At 41.8% G+C, this 22110-nt stretch overlaps 1 protein-coding gene across 4 annotated transcripts in view; it reads right to left on the reverse strand.

Annotated features, from left to right (window-relative positions):
- The window catches only part of LOC122173758 (golgin subfamily A member 6-like protein 22), a 95532-nt gene that overhangs the window by 23971 nt on the left and 49451 nt on the right, over positions 1-22110 (reverse strand). For 2 of the 4 annotated variants that reach the window (XM_065549400.1, XM_065549403.1), the window contains exons 2-5: positions 21444-21551; positions 8284-8484; positions 1962-2075; positions 987-1114 (exon numbers count right to left, since the gene is read on the reverse strand). In XM_065549400.1, the coding sequence (XP_065405472.1) occupies positions 987-1114; positions 1962-2075; positions 8284-8484; positions 21444-21551 (551 nt within the window). Of the gene's footprint in view, positions 1-986; positions 1115-1961; positions 2076-8283; positions 8485-21443; positions 21552-21827; positions 21954-22110 lie in introns of those variants that run through there. The other 2 variants (XM_065549401.1, XM_065549402.1) reach the window with 2 other exon arrangements.

A 22110-nucleotide genomic window follows, 5' to 3' on the forward strand; every position in this document is an offset into this window, starting at 1 on the left:
TCCATTTGACTAATCTGACTGATCCTGGCTATCCTGAAATCGTATGGAAAATGTTACAATGTCTTTATATAAGCCATAGGCCTTCATCTAGAAAACTGCATGCAGTACTGGTTACCTCATGTCAAAAAGGATATTGCAGAATTAGCAGGAGTTCAGAGAAGAGCGACGAGTATGACTTGGGACATGAAAAATTCCTCACATGAAGAGATTGAAAAGACAGTGTTTACCTAAGAAAGGAGATGAATAAGAGGGGACATGATGAAAGTATGTAAAATAATGAATGGTAGAGAGAAAGGCGATCAGGAGCCTCTGTTCTCCCTGTTTCATAACACTAGAACAAGGGGTAATTCAATGAAATTGGAAAGAGAGCAAATTGGAAACTGATAAAGGGAAATATTTTTTCCACAGACATGAGGTTAGATTGTGAAACTCGTTGCCATAGTATGTCTGTGAGGCTAAGAACTTAGCAAGAGTCAAAGAGGGATGGGTCATTTATATGGATAGCAAGAATCTCCTGAGTTACAATAGTTGATACTAACAAAAATAAAACCTAATGCTTCAGGTAAAACAATCTCTAAGTATTAGAATGAGACCTTTATGGGGCAAAGGATCAGTATTTTCCTCACCTGTCACCTGGGGCATTTCTTGCACCATTCTCTGAAGCATCTGGTAGTGGACACTGTCAGAGACAGGATACAGGACTAAATGGAATACAGGTTGGAACCAGTATCTCATTCCCTACCTTAAATTTTGAATGTCAAATATTGAAAAACTAATTGAAGTGTTTGAGCCCAAACTCTGTAGGAAAAAGATTTTAAAAAGTCATAGTAAAATTAGCTGAATAAAATTAAAATATTAGGGAAACTGCAATTTTCCTGTGATAGCCTATGCGTATAGACATACTAAATTCATTTGATAATTTCTTGTATTGTGAATTATTCATTCAACTCAACTAATATTTGAATGCTTTTTTATTTGTTTTTTACCTTGGTAATATATAATTTAGCTAACTTGTATGGAATATATGGTTCTTCTTCTTTTGCCATGCGTCCATCCAGCTCATGCGGTCTGTGGTTGTCATGAGAGCAAACTCCAGGAGCGTTTGGAGGATCTACTGTATATTAAAAAATATCTTTAACAACTTGAAATGCAGGACAGAAGTGTACAAATACCTAAGCTCTAGCTATATGCAAGTTATGTTTTACAAGTTTCATCCCAGACAAAGTACAATGTTTTAAACTTGATATTTTTGTTTTTGATTAATAAAGGAAGTTAATTAATTTTTAGGGGCTAATTTTTAGAAGTATGACTTTGAATTGCAGACTCTGGTACAGGCAGCTAGTCAGATGTAAAACAAACGGACATGCCATTACTCAGTTTGTTCCTGGAATCCATTTAATGGATCCCAAAATGCAGTTGGAAATCATGCAGGTAAAAGTGCCCTCATGTGCTGGTAAGCTGGACTTTAGCCCAACAGAAAATATGTGCCTTTAAAGTATGTTCCAGAACTACCTTTCATGGGTGTTTTGTTTATTTAAGGATTTATTTTGTTTCATCTCAATGCATTATGGAAGCTGAAAATATAACTTCCTTGCCTTTTTTCTTCCTTCCTTTATTAAAAATGAATAATCATTACATTTATGCATATGAGATCTTTTTGATTGGTGTTAATTACAGGCCACTTGCTTTACAATAGCATGAATGTTATTTTACCAACTTATTTGTTTTGTTCCTGACATTGCAATTCATAAGATTTTGAAGGCCAAAAGCGACCAATAAGATCATCTAGTCTGACATCCTGCATAACACATAATACAGCTTCACCAAAATGGGTAATTCATGAAATGTGCTTGAAAGGAAAAAAGAAAATTTGCATTGAGGAAGGTAACCATGTTCAGTTGTAGTTGTGTAGCGTAATATTTGTTCTGCGTGACAATGGAACTCTATTTGTGTCAAAATACCTTTTTCCACTGCTGTTTTGTTTCCTTTCCACCCAATCAGGCACTTCAAAAATGCCAACTTGTTCCTGTTGATTGTAAGTTTGTTCAGCCAAGATTCTCCTTGCCCAATTTCGACTGTTAACAAAATGCAAGCACTAAAATCAGCTGAAAACCCAACACAGTAACTTATTTGCATATTAGTATAATTTAATGTCCAACATGTTCTTAAACAGAAGGATCCTGCTGTTTTAGGCATGCACTACTTCTGTTGAAACCAATGTGAGTTTTGCAAGCGAAAGGATGGCAGTTAATGGGAGTTCTGCACATGGCACAAGAGCATAAGATTCAATTGGGATCTAAATTCTTCAATCTGAATCCGAGAGTAGAATTTTGCTGAAACTGTGGCCGTTCCCCCACAGCTTTGGTCCCCGATGGTCCATCTTGACCCCTGTCATTTCTGGCTAATGTTGTCAGCATGCCCAGAGGCTTCTAAACCAATTTTTGAAACTGCAAATGCATTTTAATCTGTTTTTCCATTACAATCTCTTTTCTTTTCATTTATACTGAACAAGTCATGTGGAAGCAAAGATATCAGGTGAAATTCTGGCTCTACTGAAGTAGCTGGCAAAGCTCCCATTTACTTCAGTGGGGCCAGCGTGTCATCCAATATGTTCAAAAGGGAGAAAAAAATCTTGTTGCTACCCCAGATGTGTTTGATTTGTTTTTTGTCCGCAGGCACTGCGTTGTGCAGAGTGTTTTCTTCACATGAATCCAAAACAAAATCAGAGCTGAGCACAACACCCAAATCTTTGGGTATGATACTAAATTTGGATCAATATCAAAACTGCACAGTTGGTTTAGATGTCTGTAATGGGTCAAATCAAGTCCCATGTACACTAAAAAACTATGGTCTTTGGGAAATTTTGGATCTAGAACCAACTCTGCAGTTCAGCCCCATTTCTGCATTAAAAACTCTCCCATCCCTTGTATGTGAGGCAAATACCAATAACCTAACAGTTCTAAAATATCTGAGACCAGATCCTCAGCTGGTGTTTATTGGTATAGCTTCATTGACTTCCCTGGAGCTGAGCTGACTTACAGCTGAAGATTCTGGCCCATAAATAATTACATTGGTTTTTATCTGGGCTATTAAAATGGAATGCTATTTAACGAGCTACTTAGTTATATATTGGAGCTTTGGCACTTCTATTCATATATCACCATGTGTCTTGTTTTCTAATAGCCAAGTTCTGGTGACAGATTTGTAAGGGATGAAAGGATTTTTTAGGGTAAAGACTACACTTAGTTCAAATGGTTACTCTCCTAAACCATATTCTATTCTCACTTAGGTAACAACTGTGATTGAGTAATAGCCTGGATGTAATTATGTGATTGAGTGATGCATGCAGAACTGTGTGGAGCGTGAAAAATCACATTTCAGGAAGGATTTCAAAATTTAAGCTTCATTTTGAATCAGGAGAAAACCCAATCATATTGAAATTCTCTGCAAAGGAAAACCTCAAAAAGTGTTTTGGAATTATCAAAACATTTTGATTTTTACTTTTTACAATTATAATATAAATTGAAAAATATCAAAGCAAAAATTCATTCCAAAGCTAAATATCAAAACATTTTGTTCCAAAAATATTGAAATAGAACATTTTGATGTTGTTTTTCTTCTAATACAATTTTGGCAAAATTGACACCGTTTTGTGAAGTGTTTAGAGTTTGACAGAATTGCACTTGCCAAGTGAAAATGGTTCTATCAAAGTTTTTCTGACCAACTATAGAAGTATGGATGTAAGAGAGGGCAGAATCTCGCACTAAAATCACAAAGGGGTAAATTTTGCCTTCACTTCTACCATGATGGAAATTCCCTTGATGTTGAACTCAATGACTGACTAATAAGCCCACTATAGTGTACTTTATACCTGGTAACATGTGGTATGTCACAGCAACCAACTGGTCAGCTGGAAATCTCTGTAAAATTTCTTTCTTGTATATTTTAAGCAGGGAATATGTAACAGTGTATAGTCTATGGGGAAATATTTTTCTGAAGCTCTCTATATCATAATTACATGTCTACTCATAAGAAAGAAAGAAATTACTACAATGCATATGTAGGTCAATGGAACTTTGAAAATATACAGATGAATAATGCTTATGTAATATTTTTCTACATTGAGTTTTGATTCAAAATATATTGCTTGCACTCTGCCATTCTGTTATGTGTTATTATATGTAATCTCCTCTATGCTTGCTTGACATGGTATTTATTCTGAAGTGTATAAGAAAAGCCCGGTACAAATTTAGAAATAATCGTGGCTTTACTATTTGATCATCATGATCACAAGATACCTTTTTTCCCACATTCCTAAAACATCTCTTTTTGACACAGCTATGGAAACAAACTCAACCATCAGAGGAAGATGGTAATAAATCTGCCCCCTCAAAGACAGAGTATGAAATCTTCCTAAGTAGCAGCTGTGGTTTGAGCATTGGCCTCCTAAACCCAGGGTTGTGAGTTCAGTCCTTGAGGGGGCCACTTAGGGATCTGGGGCAAAATCAGTACTTGGTCCTGAAGACAGAGGGCTGTATTTGATGACCTTTTGGGGTCCCTTCCAGTTCTATGAGATAGGTATATCTCCATATTTTTCTTTTCTCAAACTCAGAACAAAAAATGACAAAACAAAATGGTTTTCACTTATAACGTAAAATTGCACAGCAGCCATTGCCCTACAACCCAGCCTGGGATCTCTTCTCATCTGACTCTCATTCTCTCTCTTTCTTCATTCTTCCTGACCTCTGTGCTGCTTTTCATGCTGTCAACCATGACATCCTTCCCAACAGCTGGGTGGTTTTGCTCCCATCTATCAAAATCCTATTTTTCTGCAGCAAGCAGCAGAGAGAAAGGCTGGCCTAGCGGATAGGGTGCTAACCCTGAAAGACCTGGATTCATTTTCCTACTTCCCCCATAGACTTCCCGTATGACTTCAGACCAGTGCTGTAAGGACAGAGTTTCAAAGGTTTTTAGGCACCCAAAATGCAGCTGGGCATCTAGTGGGGTTTACAAAGCACCTAAACTTCTAGGCACTTTTGAACATCCCTCTAGGTGCCTAAATACTTTTGAAAATCTGGCCCTTAGTCTCTCTGTGACTCAGTGCCCCTACTGTACAATGGGGATTACAGCACTGCTTTACCTTACAGGCGGGCTGTGAGGAGAAATAGGTTAGACATTGTGAGGCATTCAGATACTATGGTGATGGGTACCACTTCTCTTCCCTTGATTTTGGATCCTTCTTTTCATCTATCCCCCCTCTCCTCTCCCTCTTTTGAATGGGAGCCTTGGCTATATTTCTTCTATGCTGATAATACTACTGTGGTCTCTCTTCAACACCCCTGTGCAGAGAGATTCCTGTTTTACAGATCTAGGAACTGGAGTTCCTGGAATGCTTTCAGGCTCATCTAACAACTTCCCTAACAATATCCCTAATTTAATTACCAGTCCTTTCTGATCTTAATCACCCTGCCTCTGTTTATAAACAAAATACTGACTCCTTGCCCCAGGGGGACAAGCTGGGAGCAGCTGCTGTCCTCTGCAGAACTCATTACATTGCACACTTAGGGCTTGTCTACACTAGCATTAGAAATTTACAGCGCTGCAAATTTCTTGCTCAGGGGGTTGAAAAAACACTCCCTGTGCGCAGCAAGTTTCAGCACTGTAAAGCACCAGTGTAGACAGTGCACCAGCACTTGTAGCTACGCTCCCAGCGCTGGTAGCTACGCCCATTGTGGAGATGTTTTTTTGAGAGTGCTGGGAGAGAACTCTTCTGCGACCACACAAGCCACGTTAAAGCGCTGCCACAGCAGCGCTGTAGAGTTGCCAGTGTAGACTAGTCCTCAGACTGCTCATCACCTTTGCCAGATGTCTGCACCGAAAGTCACTCAAGCTGGGAGCCATCCCCGTCCTCCTAACGGAGGAAACTGACCATGGGCAGGAACCATAGCTGGAGAACCCCGGCTCCTGGAGGAGGGGCCTAGCTGTGCTGCGTTGCAGTTAAGAGCTCTGCCAGGAGATGGGACATGCATGGCAAGCAGACCTCCGATATGAAACTTGGGGGGGAGGAGAAGTGCCCCCTCGCCCTCTCTAAATGGCGCCCCCCACTCTCAGGTGAGTACCTAACCACTAGGCTATGGGATATTCTGAAGTGGGGCTCTCAATCTCTTCAGTTGATGCTGTTCTACGTTGGATTATTAATTAAAGAGTCACATCAGACTATTTCACATCCCAGGTGAATGCCCTGACTACTAGGCTAAAAGCCATGCCAAGCATGCCTATTGGATCGGGCCCTGCACGCGAGTTAGGCAGCCAGAGGCCTATCTTCCCTGGTTTGTAATTCACTCTGTAACTTAGGTGGGAGATAGGCATCCAGGCACCTAGAATGAGGCAGCAATGTGCTTGCTCAGAGGCTGGAACATAGGCTCTTTTGGGACCTTTACTGCAAAAACTTAGGCGCTGAGAGAGTTTAGACCCCTAGAAGCACCACTGTTTCGTCAGGAGTTTTGTGAATTTCAATAGATTCTAAAGTTGGGATTTAGGCACCTAAACACAGATTTAGGTGCCTAAGAGTGGGGTTTAGGACCTAAGTACTTTTGTGAATCTACGCCTGACTTGCCCAGAGTCACACAGGAAACCTTTGGTGGAGCAGGCTCTTGAATCATAGAATTGTAGGGGACCTTGAGAGGTCATCTAGTCCAGTCCTCTGCACTCAGTATTACTAAGTATTATCTAGACCATCCCTGACAGGTGTTTGTCTAACCTGCTCTTAAAAACCTCCAATGATGGAGACTCCACAATCTCCTTAGGAAATTTATTCCAGCGCCTAAGCACCCTGACAGGAAGTTTTTCCCAATGTCCAACCTAAACCTCCCTTGCTGCAATTTAAGCCCATTGCTTCTTGTCCTGTCCTCTGAGGCGAACAATTTGCCTCCCTCCTCCTTGTAACAACTTTTTATGTACTTGAAAACTGTTCAAGGTCTCCCCAGGTCTCCATGTCTTAGGCTAGCACCCCAACTACTGGACCATCCTTCCTCTTGCTTTGCTGCCTCAGGAGTGAGAGTAGCTCACAAAATGCACTAAAATAGACACAATATTTTGCAATTCAATCCTTTCCAGTGTTAAATCTTGTCCAAATCAAAGTTCTTCCTCTTTTCAGGATACAAACAGGCAACACAATCAAGGTTCTTCCATTTGTAGTAGTGCCATCATGTTCTTCCCCCAGAATGAAACCAGAATTTTCCTCCACTACTAGCCACTCCTTTACATCCATGGCAGTTGGGCCCTGTACTTTAATAATAAGCACCAACTGCATCAATTCTCCTGCTATTTATTCCTCTGTTGGTCTAATACCATTTCTTGATGACCTGGTAACAAAATTGGGTGAGAGTTTTGCTCTACCTGGATAACTGAAGCCAAGCTTCTGAGGGTTCCCTAGGAGTCAGACAGGTTATATACCCTGTGTGATGAACTGGGACTGTTCTTACTGTGGTCTTTAAATGCTGACAGGGGAGTGTGGCTAGGATAGTCTGCATTGGGGGATGGGAGACTGACCGATGGAGAATACCTGAGCATGTAACATGAGAACCCAGGAAGGGGTTAAAGGCCAGGTGACACCTTTGCCCGGGAAACTGAACAAAGGCTGTGGGAGGGGTCGCGGAAGACAGAGTTTTTCAGGAGCTGGCTGGTGATATGGCTGGGAGGCAGACGGGGCTCTGACCTCCCAAGAGGGCTGGGGTGCCCGGGGACCCCAAGATGGACCTAACTGAGGGGGATCCTGTTGTCTGTGCCTGCAAGACCTGTCTTGGACTGTGTTCCTGTCGTGTAAATAAACCTTCTGCTTTACTGGCTGGCTGAGAGTCATGGTGAATTGCAGGAAGCCGGGGGTGCAGGGCCTTGTGTCCCCCCCCCCCCACACACACACACACTCCGTGACACCCTGTCACAGAAGGTAAGAGTACAGAAAACGTATTTGGCCTGGTTCTCCTCTTACACTTACTTTGTGTTTTTGTATCTCCATTGATTTCAATAGAGTTATTATTGAAGTACATACCTTTGTATGTGAGAATCAGTTATAACTAACTCTTAGATGTTGAGTCATGGCATGGGACTTTCCATTGGAATCCATGTACAAATCTGCATAAACACTGATTGCAGAAAATAAATCTTACTGATTCTGGTAGCACTGGTACAGAGAAGCTACCCTGTTGTCATTCTGCCTTCTTTTGTGTGCACAATAATGTAAAAATCCAAAGCGAGTTAGTAGTTTCTAAAACACTGGCTTACCCTGTCCAGTTTCTTCATCAATCATAATACTTTTAATAGCACATGAAGGATGGACTTGCATTTCATCCAAGTAGGCAGTAACGCTGCCCGGTAGAGGAACAGATGAGGTAATGGTTGCCTGTGATTTAGGTTCTACATCACTCCTCAGTGAATCTTCAGTTACTTGAGAGCTTGAAGGGATAACTGTTTGCACCCAAACCTCTGAAACAGTAAGATTAAAGAACAATTTGTAAAGTAACAGAAGAAAATGCTCCAGGAAGATATTTTAGTCAAGGCTTAATGTCATGTGAAACTTTTATAAAGAAACATGAAAACAGACTAAGGCTGGGTCTACACTACCTGCCTGAATCGGCGGGTAGAAATCGACCTCTCAGGGATCGATTTATCGCGTCCCGACGGGACGCGACAATCGATCCCCGAATCGACGCTCTTACTCCACCAGCGGAGGTGGGAGTAAGCGCCGTCGACGGGAAGCCGCAGAGGTCGATTTTGCCGCCGTCCCTACAGTGGGGTAAGTCGGCTGCGATACGTCGAATTCAGCTACGCGAATAGCGTAGCTGAATTTGCGTATCTTAAATCGACCCCCCCCCCCTGTAGTGTAGATGTAGCCTAAGAATCCACCAAAACAGAGTTCTGGTTTGCTGAAAGTTTTATAAAAGTTCCCAAACATTATGGTGAACCTCAATCAAGTTTTGAGAGAGCCTAGACCAAATTTTAAGCAGACTTGGGCTGAATTCAGATGTCAAGTGGCCTATGGTTTTGTGTGGAAGTCAGATGGGACTCAGCAGCTTTGCATGCAGAACTTGGTAGTTTCAGCTGTGTTTTGCTTTGTCTTTTCAGGTTTATTTGAACCTGAACAAAAAGCTAAATTCAAAGAAACCCAAACAAATATTCACAATAACCCCACAAACAAAAACTGCTGAGTTTCACACAGGTCTCATCAAAACATCATTGAAATATCCCAAATACATTAATCAATGAATATTTGTTGGCCAATTATGGCTTCCATTACAGTAAATGAGTATAGTTTCCATTCAGTGGCAGGCACTGACTATTTTACAAGTGCTCTCTTTTTCCAAAGCATTTCAAATAAGTTAAATGGTCTGTTCCTTGTAACTTTCAAATACGGTTATTTTTTGCCTGGCCAGGTTCAAACCTTATCTGGAGAAAGACATTGCTTGACTAGTTCATCATGGTGAAGAGAACAACCATGCATGAACAGATGCTATTAAATAAGACACATAAGAAAAACATAAAGGCCAGATTTTCAAACAATTTATGCATGTGCAAAATGTGCATGAAATTTCAGGCCTAATTTATGATGGCAATCAATGTGAATGCCTATGCAATTCTGATAAAGTGAACTCACAATGTGTCAAATTAATCATTTGCACTTTCAGCCACCTAGTTTTAATGCGCAACAGTGATAATCATGCATGGAAATTAAGCATACCTAAACTGTTTGAAAATCTTGCCTTAAATACACAGATAAAGAAATAAGCACACATTACAAATGAACACATACTGGGAAGAACTAGGACCTATGCAAGATATTATTGAAACTAACATGGGTTGTTTACAACTATCAAAAAAAGAAGCCATTGTATATACCACATGATGCAGTCATAATGTTTTCTCATCAGTCTGAGCAAAATACAGCTTGTCTTCAGTTTAATTCTGAATTTAGTGAGACCAAATTAAGCAAGTCACATTACTGTATAAGTTATGATCAAATTGAATTATTCAGTTATGTACTTTCATGTCCTGTCCAAACTGTAGAAATAGTCATGTTGCAGGAACTTAGTTGCAACACCGAAGCCTTCTGATGCATTTCATAAATAGTTCAATTGTAGATGGGACAAACAGTGTGTTAACAATGATCCTGAACTGTGCTATTGCCCTACTAAGTCAGAGAGGGTAAAATGTGTTTAAAATATGATACGCTGAAAGACTGAACTATGTTTTAGCTGTGCGGTGGGTTTATCCTTTTGTAACTGAGCTTCCCTATATACTGGTTTTTCACAATCTGTCCACTGGAAACAATCCATTTCACCATTAGCAAGGTATATTCATGCTGCTAATTGACAAAAAAAATCTCCACCATCGAATAAATTATTTCTCTGCTTCTTAGAGAATGTTCCTTGTACCAAGTATGGGCACCATTTAGGGACAGCTTGTGACTAGCTTGTGTAGGTACTTGGCTCCACCAGCAGCCTCCCTATCAGCGCCTCCACCTCCTGCCAGTGCCTCCTGCCTGCCAGTGCCTCCTGCCTGCCAGTGGCCCCACTGATCAGCGCCTTCCCCTCCCCACCCACCACGATCAGCTGTTCCATGGCATGCAGGAGGTGCTGGGGGGGAAGGGAGGAGGAGAAAGGGCAGGGCACACTAGGGGAGGGAGCACAACAGGGGGGGAAGAGACAGAGTGGGGTGGCACCTTGGGGGAATGGGTAGTGTGGGGGTGGAGAAAGTCGGTGCCTATGCTTGGGGGAGAAAGGTGCAAGAAGCCTTTACCTCCCTTGCATATTCTGCTCAAATGCGAGATACAAACATGATTCCTGTGCTCAAGGCCGCACAGGGATATCTCCCTTTGTGTGCCCCCAAGATGCACATTGTCCCAAAAGGGAATGGGAGGAGGTGGGGCCATATCCCTCACCCTCCGTGCCCTGCGCTACTCCAGGAGAGATTGTACTTTCTGAGGTGCAGTCTTTGCCCTAGTGTCCCCTGGACCTACTGAGGCTCCATAATACCCACAATGGACTGTGATGGCGTGTCCACCCCATAGGACTGGAAGGGTTAAGGTGGCCAGGTAGGCCTATTAACTTCACAGGCTGCACCTGGAGGAAGAGTCATGGAGCAGGGAACTGATTGCAAGCAAGTTCAGCTGTGCAGGAATATGTGGGGGGGAAAAGGGTTTGGAGCTGGTACTCCCAGAGAGAAGGGAAGGAGCAGTGGGGGCTGGGAGAGGAAAACCCAGAACTGCTGGGTTGAAGGTCCTTTGACTGGAACCTGGAGTAGAGGGTGGGCCCGGGTTCCCCTACCAGCCACTGAAGGAGTGGCACCTAAGGCAGTGGAAGGGAAGACCGCCTATGACTGCTGAAGGAAAGATGTTGATATACCCCGAAAGCGGAGGGAACACTGAGTGACCTGGCTGGAGGGCTGAGTCATGAAGAGGATGCTGTGGTTCCTGGAGTGAGAGAGGGGCTGCAGACGAGAGAGAGTGATGGTGTGCAATTGCAGGAATCAGTGTTGACCTGATGAGCTAATCCCCTGAGCGACCAGGAGGAGGTGCCAAACAAGTAGTGAGCGGTGTGCCACTTGACATGGACACACGTGTCTAAATGGCACTGTTTGGCCTTATTAATACTTTATTAAATGCAGCACTTTTCCGTGATGACCTCATGAGGTATTGGATTCCCTTCTTCTCTTTCACTCTTCTATTTGTTTCTCTAGGCACTATCCTCTCCACAGAATAGTCACCTGGGATGTCATCTGAAACACAGGGCACCACAGCAGCCATTAAAAATACCCTGTATTTGTTATGCCAAATATCAAGGAAGTTGTCTCTTTCCTATTTTAGATGTAACTAGTTGTGACCATAATTCTCTGTCATAATACAGCCTGATCCAGAAAGTGAAGTCCAACTTCAGTTTGAACGTGGATTTATGTTGTATTCCTGCCCTATCATGACGAAGGCTGCAAATTTCATTTAGCTGGGCAAAATAATATGTAACCTCAGTTTTGGTTATCCAAGGTGCATTGTTAGGCTATGACATTTCTGATGCCACACTTTCAATGGAAACAAAGAACACAACAGCATGGCAAGAAGCCTCCAGACATGAGTAGCTGGGTTATAAAATGGAAACACACCTAAAAGTTTACCACGTAAAGAAACTGAATTTCATAAGTTATTGTTTCACCCATTGTCTTCCTTTTGCAGATTTGCATGAATATTTCTTTGTTATTGTAAGTGGAAGAAATCAGCCTTTTGCAAGAACTTGCTAATAATCTGTTATTGTATGCCAAAATTCCTAGTGCAAGAATTTTTCGCAATCAGGGCATAAGAACAAGATTGCATCACTGCCTCCAAAAAGGCTCAGCCATGCAGTTAAATGCCTGCTCCATTGCTATTTTTCTCGTTCATTCTCTCAGAGCCCTTAAAGAATCACACAGTAAGGGGGAAAATAATCAGCGAAGCATGCTTTGTTGCTCTAGTACTGTTAGAGGTCATCTTTACTGTTAATATTGTTAGATTGACAGGCTCATCATAGTTTTAGCACCCTTCAGCTGACACAAGTTGCTATAAAAATATTTATAATATTAATATAAAAAGGTCAGAGTTGTGTACCCCCCTTCTCCAAATCTCTGAAGATTTCAAATGTTTCTTTAGGGATCTATGAATTTGTCCCCAAATTAAATTGTTCCACAGCACATACTGAACACGCAAAGCGATGATCTGTTCATTTTGAGATGATAGACCAGCCTGCAATGTTGGGTGAAAACTCATTGAAAATGGTGGGCAGAACAGCCACCTTGCAATCAGGATAAATGTAAGCAGCAGTTAAGGTCTTTTTGGAGTAAGCTGAAACACTAGGAGGTACCACCCAAAACACAGCACACATGCAAGGCTGATCATGAGCTGAACTGCGTGGGCAAACGGTTTTCATTGGGGGGGCTGAAGGCAAACCTAGAGGGCTGGGTATTTGCTTGATGAAGCTGTCTGTGTCAGAGAGGGAAGCAGCAGAAATATCACAGAAGCAGACAGAGAAAGCAGCAAGGAAGCCTGAGGCCAGCCAAAGAAATATGTATAGTGTGACCATGAGAAAAACTAAGGCCTGGTCTACACTGGGGGGTGGGAGGGGAGAATCGATCTAAGTTACGCAACTTCAGCTACATGAATAATGTAGCTGAAGTCAACATACTTAGATTGACTTACCGTGGTGTCTTCACCTCGGTGAGTCGACTGCTGCCGCTCCCCCGTTGACTCCGCCTGAGCCTATCGCAGAGGTGGAGTACAGGAATCGACGGGAGAGCGTTGGGGGGTCAATTCGGCGGGTAGTGTAGACATACATGGACGTATGTGATCGTCGGGTGGGGGTCGATGTATGTGGACAGCGGGCAGCGATCGATCCAGTGGGAGTCGATTTATCGCATCTCTCCCGTCGACTCCTGTACTCCAGCGGCGCGAGAGGCACAGACAGAGTCGATGTGGGAGCGGCAGCAGACGACTCACCGTGGCAAAGACACCACGGTAAGTCGATCTAAGTATGTCGACTTCAGCTACATTATTCACGTAACTGAAATTGCGTAACTGAGATCGATCCACTCCCCCTCGACCCACCCCCAGCATAGACCAGGCCTAAGAGAGAAAGCTGTTGGGTAGAATGGTGGCTGGAAAGAGGCCTGGAACAGTGAGAAATGAAATGGTCTCCTGTCTGATTCCTACTGTGTTCAGGGATACAGGACTTTATGTACATTCTATGTAAATGAATAGACTGCACCAAAGAAATACCTGACTATCATCATTTTCTCCTCTTAACAAAACCAACCCACAAGATCCTGAATATTGGCTTACGATTTACGACAAAAGGGGTAACAATAAGAAGCTTTGTTCATCTTGTCCAAGAATAGTTCAGACACCTTCACTCTTGCACTCTCCTCCAATCCAAACACCTCCCCCATAGTTATTAGAGTTTAGTATGGCTGGAAGTCAATTATGGCTGTCCCAACTAGGATGCAGTCTAGTCCCCTCTGTCTCATGATTGGAGATCCCACTAAATGAAAGAACGAACCCTAGTAGTTCAAGGCATGTCTTTTCAGATTGTTAACTCTTGAAGGTAGACTCTGAGTCTTCTGTAAAAGAAATGCCTGTGCTTGATCTTATACTCTTACAGGTTTATTGTTATTTCTGAAGAATGATCATTCAGGAAAACAGAGGGAAGACTGCATTGCGGGTGCTTATAGTAAACCCAGAAGAATATTTTGGTCCTCAAGTTCTTTGGGGTTTTATTTATCCTCTTAATTTCTCTATACAGTGTTTCATGCATATTAACACAGCTGCCCTTGGTATTTTTTGGATAGGCTTGCAAACTAGACCTTGCCCAGCTCAATGTCCACAAACATACTCAATTTCTGTCCACTATTATCCAACCCCTATGCACAGTGTAGGCCTAAGGATTTAGGTAAGTCATAGTAATATGATTCTTTGGGATGCACTTCAACTTAACCGACCTATTCATTTTACATTAAAAATGTGAAGGATTAAGTCCCCTCCCTTTCTACACCACCCAGTCTCCTGATATAGAAGTGGATCTCAGCAGCTAGGGCTGAAGAGAACAAGCAATCAGTACACCTCTACCTCGATATAACGCTGTCCTCGGGAGCCAAAAAAATCTTACCACGTTATAGGTGAAACCGCGTTATATTGAACTTGCTTTGATCCACCGGAGTGCGCAGCCCGCCCCCCCCCCCCCCGACCACTGCTTTACCGCATTATATCCGAATTCATGTTATAACGGGTTGCGTTATATGGAGGTAGAGGTGTATATAGGGCTTTACATTATCCAGGCTGTCTTTGCAAGGTAAAAGGCCAGAACGTGTGATGTTTTTTAAATGAAAGTTGGGATTTCCCTTTATAGTTTTAGTTCTCCAACATCAGAGAGGCCTGCAGTTCTGGGCTTTGTGGGATGAAAGATCTATTCAGCAAGTTTAGCATGTGGTTTTCTTTTCTCCATTCTTTCTTCTGAGTGTTAATTGGCTTCTGTACAGTAGGCAAAACTGCTGATAAATGCTTGGTAAAGAACATAACATGTATGTCAATTGCGTGACAAAGGACAATGTCTGCTCATGATGAATTATCTTTGTTCTCAGAACTGAAAGACCAACGTGGAGTGTGAGTAGAGACTGTGGAGGTATTGAGGAAAATTAGCTGTAAAGAGATGGGACTGTCTGAATGAAGCTTATCCTTTGTTGCTTCCATTTAATCACAACTAAGAACAGAACTATCGATGATAACGATACAAACATGGCTTGTTTCCATGCCTCTTTGTATATGTGAGATAACTAATTTGGGGTTTTGACAACTCTTGTGGACATTTTGTGGGGGGCTGGGAAAGTGCTGAAGCTGCTCACTGTGTTCTTTGACTACAGTTCCTCATGTTATTTCTCAGGCTTCTATTCTTCTGTCTTTTGCCACTATTTGTTTTGTGGAAGCACAGGATCAGCACACACAATAACTCCAAACACACATAGCCCTTCACTACAGAACAACCCCCCCACACACATATTTGCCTCTTACACTACTCCACACAACTCTCCCAGAACAACATAAGTCACACAGAAATCAACACAACCACCCACACAACAACAACGAAAGTCTCACTATGAAGCCTAGAATGTCTGTTGAGTAAGTGTGATGTGATGGAAACAGCTACAAGCATTTAGAATATCCCACGTTTCAATCATCTGGCATTTATGGTCTGTTACTATTGGATTTTTAAATTCTCAGCCATTTCAGGGCCGGCTCCAGGCACCAGCTAAAGAAGCAGGTGCTTGGGGCGGCCAATACAAAGGGGCGGCACTCCATCCGCTATTGGGGCAGCACGTCCGGGTCTTTGGTGGGAATTTGGCGGCGGGTCCCTCAGTCCCTCTCTTCCTCTTTGAGCAGCCACTGAAGTGGAAGAGAGGGAGTGAAGGACCCGCTGCCGAAGTGCCACCGAAGAATGGAGCGGCGCGATTATTGAGCTTCCGCCGAAGTGTCGCCAATCAGCTTTTTTTTTCCCCCCACTTGGGGCAGCAGAAAACCTGGAGCCAGCCCTGAGCCATTTTCAGCTTTTTTTACACACTACATTATGAATTATACCCATATGACAGCACAGGCATTCAGCTACTAGTCTTGAAATATATCCCCAGTACCAGCATTGGTGGGCATCGCAAATTATTCCAAAGGGTCCTGACTACAGGCCTTGAAGGTATTGTTCCAATGGGATCTCACAGCATCACCACTGGGTCTCTAGTCAGCTCATGGGGTAGTGCAATGTTATCCTGCTTCTTACACACAGCCCATGACAATTCCAAGTTGCAGTATTTGAATAACACTGAACATGAAATGAGTGATCTGTGTGCTGCAGGAATTAAAAAAATAAGAAAAATAGGAGAGAGTTTCCAGGATCAAGGGATCTCAATATGATTAAAATCTATGATTTGGAAATAAAGATGATTTATCATAGTAAAACTGCACCACATGACTCAAAGCATAGAAACATTAAAACAATGACTGTATTACATGGGAAAAGTACATGATATCAACCACAAATAGATCAGCTGAGCATGCCAGGCTCACATGAATACAAAAAAAATGTACAGAACAAACTGTTACTGAGCCCATAAACTACAATTCTTCTTAAAACAGGCTCCACAGTCTATTTAATAGTGAGATATGAATTTAATTTTAAGGATCCCAATTTATGTCACTCCTGGATGTTCATAGAACCTTTGCTACCATCAGAGGCAATTCTTTTTTCCTCTGAGTTTCATTAGGTTGGATATGCAAGTTGTATAAAATCACACTTCCTAAATTATCCCGTTGACTTCAGTGGGTCTACTCATATTACAAATATCAGTGGAATATAAATTAGTAAAGAGACCCAAATCTTGAAGTGCTCTGTTTTTTAATCAGGAAGCTTGTCTGAGTAAGGACTGAGTAAAAATAAAGACCTCTGAACTTAGATATAGCAGCAGAAAATATGTGCAAATACTTTTTCATGAGGGTAACCTACCCACCACAAAATTTCCCTATCACCACCCTTCTTCTGTGTAGCTTCTTCCTGTGACTTGCCTGTCACATTGAAAACTTTTAGGATGCACTTTCTAGGGGTTAAGCAGCATAAGTTCTGAGGTTTTTGTCTTGCAGCTTTATCACAGGCCACCAGACAAGAACATTATTATCTCTCTCTGTTCCAAACCAGTACCATGGTACAACTTCCAGTTGAATGCAGAAGCAGGGGCTGCTTCAAAATACTGCTTCTTCAGGCAAATAGACAGTAGGGACTGCCTCTTCTTGGAGATGAAAGTTTTACCTTCACTGTGCTACTACCTCTTGCCATCCCAGTGAAGGAAAAATCAAAGATCTCAGGAGAATTTCATCTTTTAGTCAGGTATGCCCCTAACCCTCAAAGCCATTAGGCAAGCTATGGTGCATTTATTTGGCCAAACAGCTTAAAGAAAGACTATAGTTCCAAATGCCAAGGTAATTTACATGTAGCAAAAAAGATATTTCTGACAAATGTGAACAACAGTGAATGCAGTTAAAAGTACCTGCAGACAAGATATTTATTAATAATGGTTCCCTGTACCATAGTTATAAAGTAAATAATTCTAGAACTGGTAATACCTCATCTGTTGGTAGAAAGATAAAAGAAAACTTTAATTGTGCTCTCTGTAGTGAATATTTAGATCATAACTACTAAACACAAATGCTCAGGAACATTATTTAGGTCAAAAACACCAGGTCATTCAAAAGACAATGAAATACCCCTCTGCAAAGGATCTAATGCTAATAACAAGCCTGGTTCTGCCACCCTTCCTCGTAATAGACTCATAGACTTTACTGTCAGAAGGGACCATCGTGATCATCTAGTCTAACTTTCTGCACATTGCAGGCCACAGAACCTCACTGACTTCTGAAATAGACCCCTAACCTCAGGCTGAGTTACTGAAGTCCCCAAATCATGATTTAAAGACTTCAAGTTATAAAGAATTCACCATTTATGCTAGTTTAAACCTGCAACTGCCCTGTGCCCGATGTTGCAGAGGAAGGAGAAACCCCCCCAGGGTCTCTGCCAATCTGACCTCGGAGAAAATTTCTTCCTGACCCCAAATATGGCAAGTAGTTAGATCCTGAGCATGTGGGCAAGACCCACCAGGCAGACATCTGGGAAACAACTCTCTGTAGTAATACAGAGCCCTGTCCATCTAGTGTCCCATCTGCAGCAGTTGGGGATTCTTGCTATTGACAGTTGTAGGCAATCTCATCATACTGTCCCATCCATAAACATATCAAGATTAGCTTTGAAGTGAGTTAGAGATTTTTCCCCAATTGCTGCCCTTGGAAGGCTGTTCCAGAACTTCACTCCTCCGACGGTTAGAAACATTCACCTAATTTCAAGCCTAAACTTGTTGATGGCCAGTTTAGAGCCATTTGTTCTTGTGTCCACATTGGTGCTTAACTAAAATAACGCCTCTCCCTCCCTTGTATTTACCACTCTGATGTATTTATACTGAGTAATCATATCTCCCCTCAGCCTTCTATTGGTTAGGCTAAACAAGCTAAGCTCTTTGAGTCTCTCTCATAAGATAGGTTTTCCATTCCATGGATCATCCTAGTAGCCCTTCTCTGCACCTGTTCCAGTTTGAATTCATATGTCTTAAACATGGGTGACCAGATGATGTCTCACCAGTGTCTTGTATAATGGTACTAACACTTCCCTGTCTCTATTGGAATATCTCACCTGATGCATCCTAGGACTGCATTAAACTTTTTCATGGCCATATCACATTGATGGCTCATAGTCATCCTATGATCAACCAATACATCCAGGTCTTTATCCTCCTCTTACTTCCAACTGATAAGTCCCCAGCTTATAGCAAAAATTCTTGTTGCTAGTCCCTAAATGCATGACCTTGCACTATTAAATTTCATCCCATTTCTATTACTTCAATTTACAAGGTCATCCAGATCTCCTCCTCTGTATTGACTATTCCTCCCAACTTTGTGTCATCCACAAATTTTATTAGCACACTCTCACTTTTTGTGCCAAGGTCAGTAATAAAAATGTTAAATAAGATTGGTCCCAAGACCAACCCCTGAGGAACTCCGCTAGTAACCTCCCTCCAGCCTGACAGTTCGCCTTTCAGTTTGACGGATTGTAGTTGCCCCTTTAACAAATTCCTTATCCACTTTTCAATTTTCATATTAATCCCCACCTTCTCCAATTTAACTAATAATTTCCCATGTGGAACTGTATCAAATTAATGAGTAACACTTTCCTCAACAAGTGGTCACATTCAAGTCAGGGTAATGTATTGCCCCACATGATTAAGGATAGCTGAACGTGGCCCACAATAAATACTGAATAGCTTGATTCTCCCCACTGTAATATTTCTCCTTTGACTCTCATATCTGTCAAGATCAAAATGTGTCAATATGAAAAAACATATACACGTATACATTTACTTTGACTCCGATAGGAGTAATATCGGACCCTTTGGGACATTTCAGTGTGATTTTTCAGAACAAAACTTCAAATAAGTTGATCAGTCAAGGTGTTGAGTGACTTTAGCTCCCCCATTGGTTTCAGTAGGAGTTGAGGATGTTCAGCTCTTTGCAGCATCTGAGCTCTTAAATATTCATGCATACATGAACTTTAGTGATACACTATTTCAGCTGAATGGAGCAAAAGGTGCACGCCCTGGCAGCCCAGGAAAATTTCCCTACCCTGTCTTTGAAAATCACAGGAGGCTATGTCTTTAGGGAAATAAACTATCCCTTCCTGTTGATCCCTGTACTTCAGTACATTTTCTGCAGCTGAGATCACTGAAGTATTATGTCTCAGGGCAACCTCAAAGGAAGGGTAGGGACATGTGCATTTAAACAATAAGAGCCCTTATGGCTACAAGGTTACTACAGTGTTATTCCTGATATTTTGCATGTTTGCATATGCTGTGTGAGTATATTCATATTCTGTACAAACACTACCAGTTAGTAGGGACCCATCTTGTTCGCCAGTTGCAACAAGTTCAACATTTGCTTTGAGTTTAGGAATGCAGCCTTACTCACTGATTCTTGTTCTCACAGGATTACAACCTTTTGTGTACGTTGCTATTATGACTGCAAGTTGCTTACAAACCGTGGGCTGGATCCTCAGCTAAAGCTGTTCTGCGCGCAGAATTGGTCAGAAGGCACAGAACTGCACACTAGCACAACGGGGCTAACATGGTTGTGGCCTTTAAAGGCTACATCACTTGAAATGTTAAATAAGAACAGGTGGATTTGGTGAAACAAAAGTAGCATAAAGTTAATATTGGTGCTAGGGCAGGTGTGGGAAAATATAATTCCATTTCATGAAAAATGTTGAGGTTTTGACACTTTTATTCTGCACCAGAACAGAACCAAGACCTTTCCAATTTTTTACACAATAAAAAGCGAGAGACCCATGCTAGTATAGCCAATTGCCTGGTGGTCAGCTGACTCACCTGGGATGTGGGAGAACCAGGTTATTACCCTAACCACTGGGCTGTTAGGTTTTGAGGGGTTCATTCTCTCTCTCTCCTTCCCCATAGACACGAGGAAACCTTCCCAACATAAGTTTAATTGAAATTGATGTATTTTTGCAAAAAGCTTCGGATTTGACCAATCAGCATTTTCAGACCAAAAAAATATTCTGTCAAAAAATGGAGCAGCTTGACTTTGCACTCCCCTGATCTTACTGGTGCTGTTTGCAATGCTGATACCCCAGAGCTTAATTAAAATAGACATGGGACTGAGTATTAAATTGGGAATTAGTATGGCATAGGGGCATGTTGGCCATGATGATCTCTCTTTTTTTCCAATCATACTTCCTTTTTTTCCCTACACACTAACAACAGAGAGCCAGCTACTCCACCTGCAATATGACAGCAGAACACCCCACCTACCCCGTGGTGATCATTCTAGGACTGAACAGACCAGCCTTAGAGCCAGATTGCACCAGCAGTGCAGTGCAAAGTAGCCATGCCACATGGGGGGATGCTGAATCTGTATTTATACTCTAGAAAGGGCTAGAATCAAAATACCTGCAATCTGCTATTCCTTCCTGTTGGTCAGAGAACAAAGTAAAAATGGGTGAATGTTTTCACAACTCTTCATTTCTGTTTTACATCAAAATTTTCCAGTCAGATGGAACCAACACCCCTTGGCAGCTTATATACTGTACCTGCAGTTAGAACAAACAGCCATAAGGCACTATGGAAAATAGGGATGCCATTCAGTGTGTCAGCCAAGCAGGATTGCAACACTCAGTTGCTCCTAGAAGTTTTTATTTCCCAGGCTGTACTTTCAGGAATGTCGTTAAAGCTATGGTTGATGCATTTAATTGGTGTTTGGAAAGAAAGAAGGTTAATGTTACCTGCTTTGCTCTGGCTTTCAGCTTCAGGAAACACAGAATTTCTTTTCTTTTTCCAGAGCCAAGATCGTGATGCCAGTGGGATATTTTCTTCAGAAGCAAGATACAATGCTAGGCAAAAAAGAAAATGTCAAACTCTGGGGTTTTTATTTAAAGTTATAGTAAGATTTTTTTTTTTTTGTAAAATAAGACTAGGATTAGTTAATGTGGAAAGGAAAAGAGTAAAAAGAGAGAGGTCAGAGGTATAGCATGTAATATACAGAAGATCACTTGGGCACTCCTATTTTTACAATATGTCATAATTAAAAAAAGCAAGGGGAACTCAGGGAAATTTAAGAAATACATTTAAAAGGTTCTTTTTATCTTTTTTACACAGCATATAATTACCTATGTAACTCACTGACAGAGAGAGAGGGAAATGGTCTGAGCACAAGATGGGGAAAGAGCAACTCCTCAGTTTCAAATACAGCTTTGCCATTGCCTTCCTCTGCTGTCTTGAACAAGTATCTTTTGTTCTCTCCCTCAAATTCTAATCTGTAACCTGGGGATAATTACTTAATTCCACAGAGAGGTGACAGTGTTAATTTGTTATGGTCTTTAAAATGTCTTACAGATGGAAATCACTCTACAGTGATCAAGAACAAGTCACCAGTTATCACACCGTGGCATG

Source organism: Chrysemys picta, chromosome 6, assembly GCF_011386835.1.
Source record: "Chrysemys picta bellii isolate R12L10 chromosome 6, ASM1138683v2, whole genome shotgun sequence".
Lineage (NCBI taxonomy): Eukaryota > Metazoa > Chordata > Testudines > Emydidae > Chrysemys > Chrysemys picta.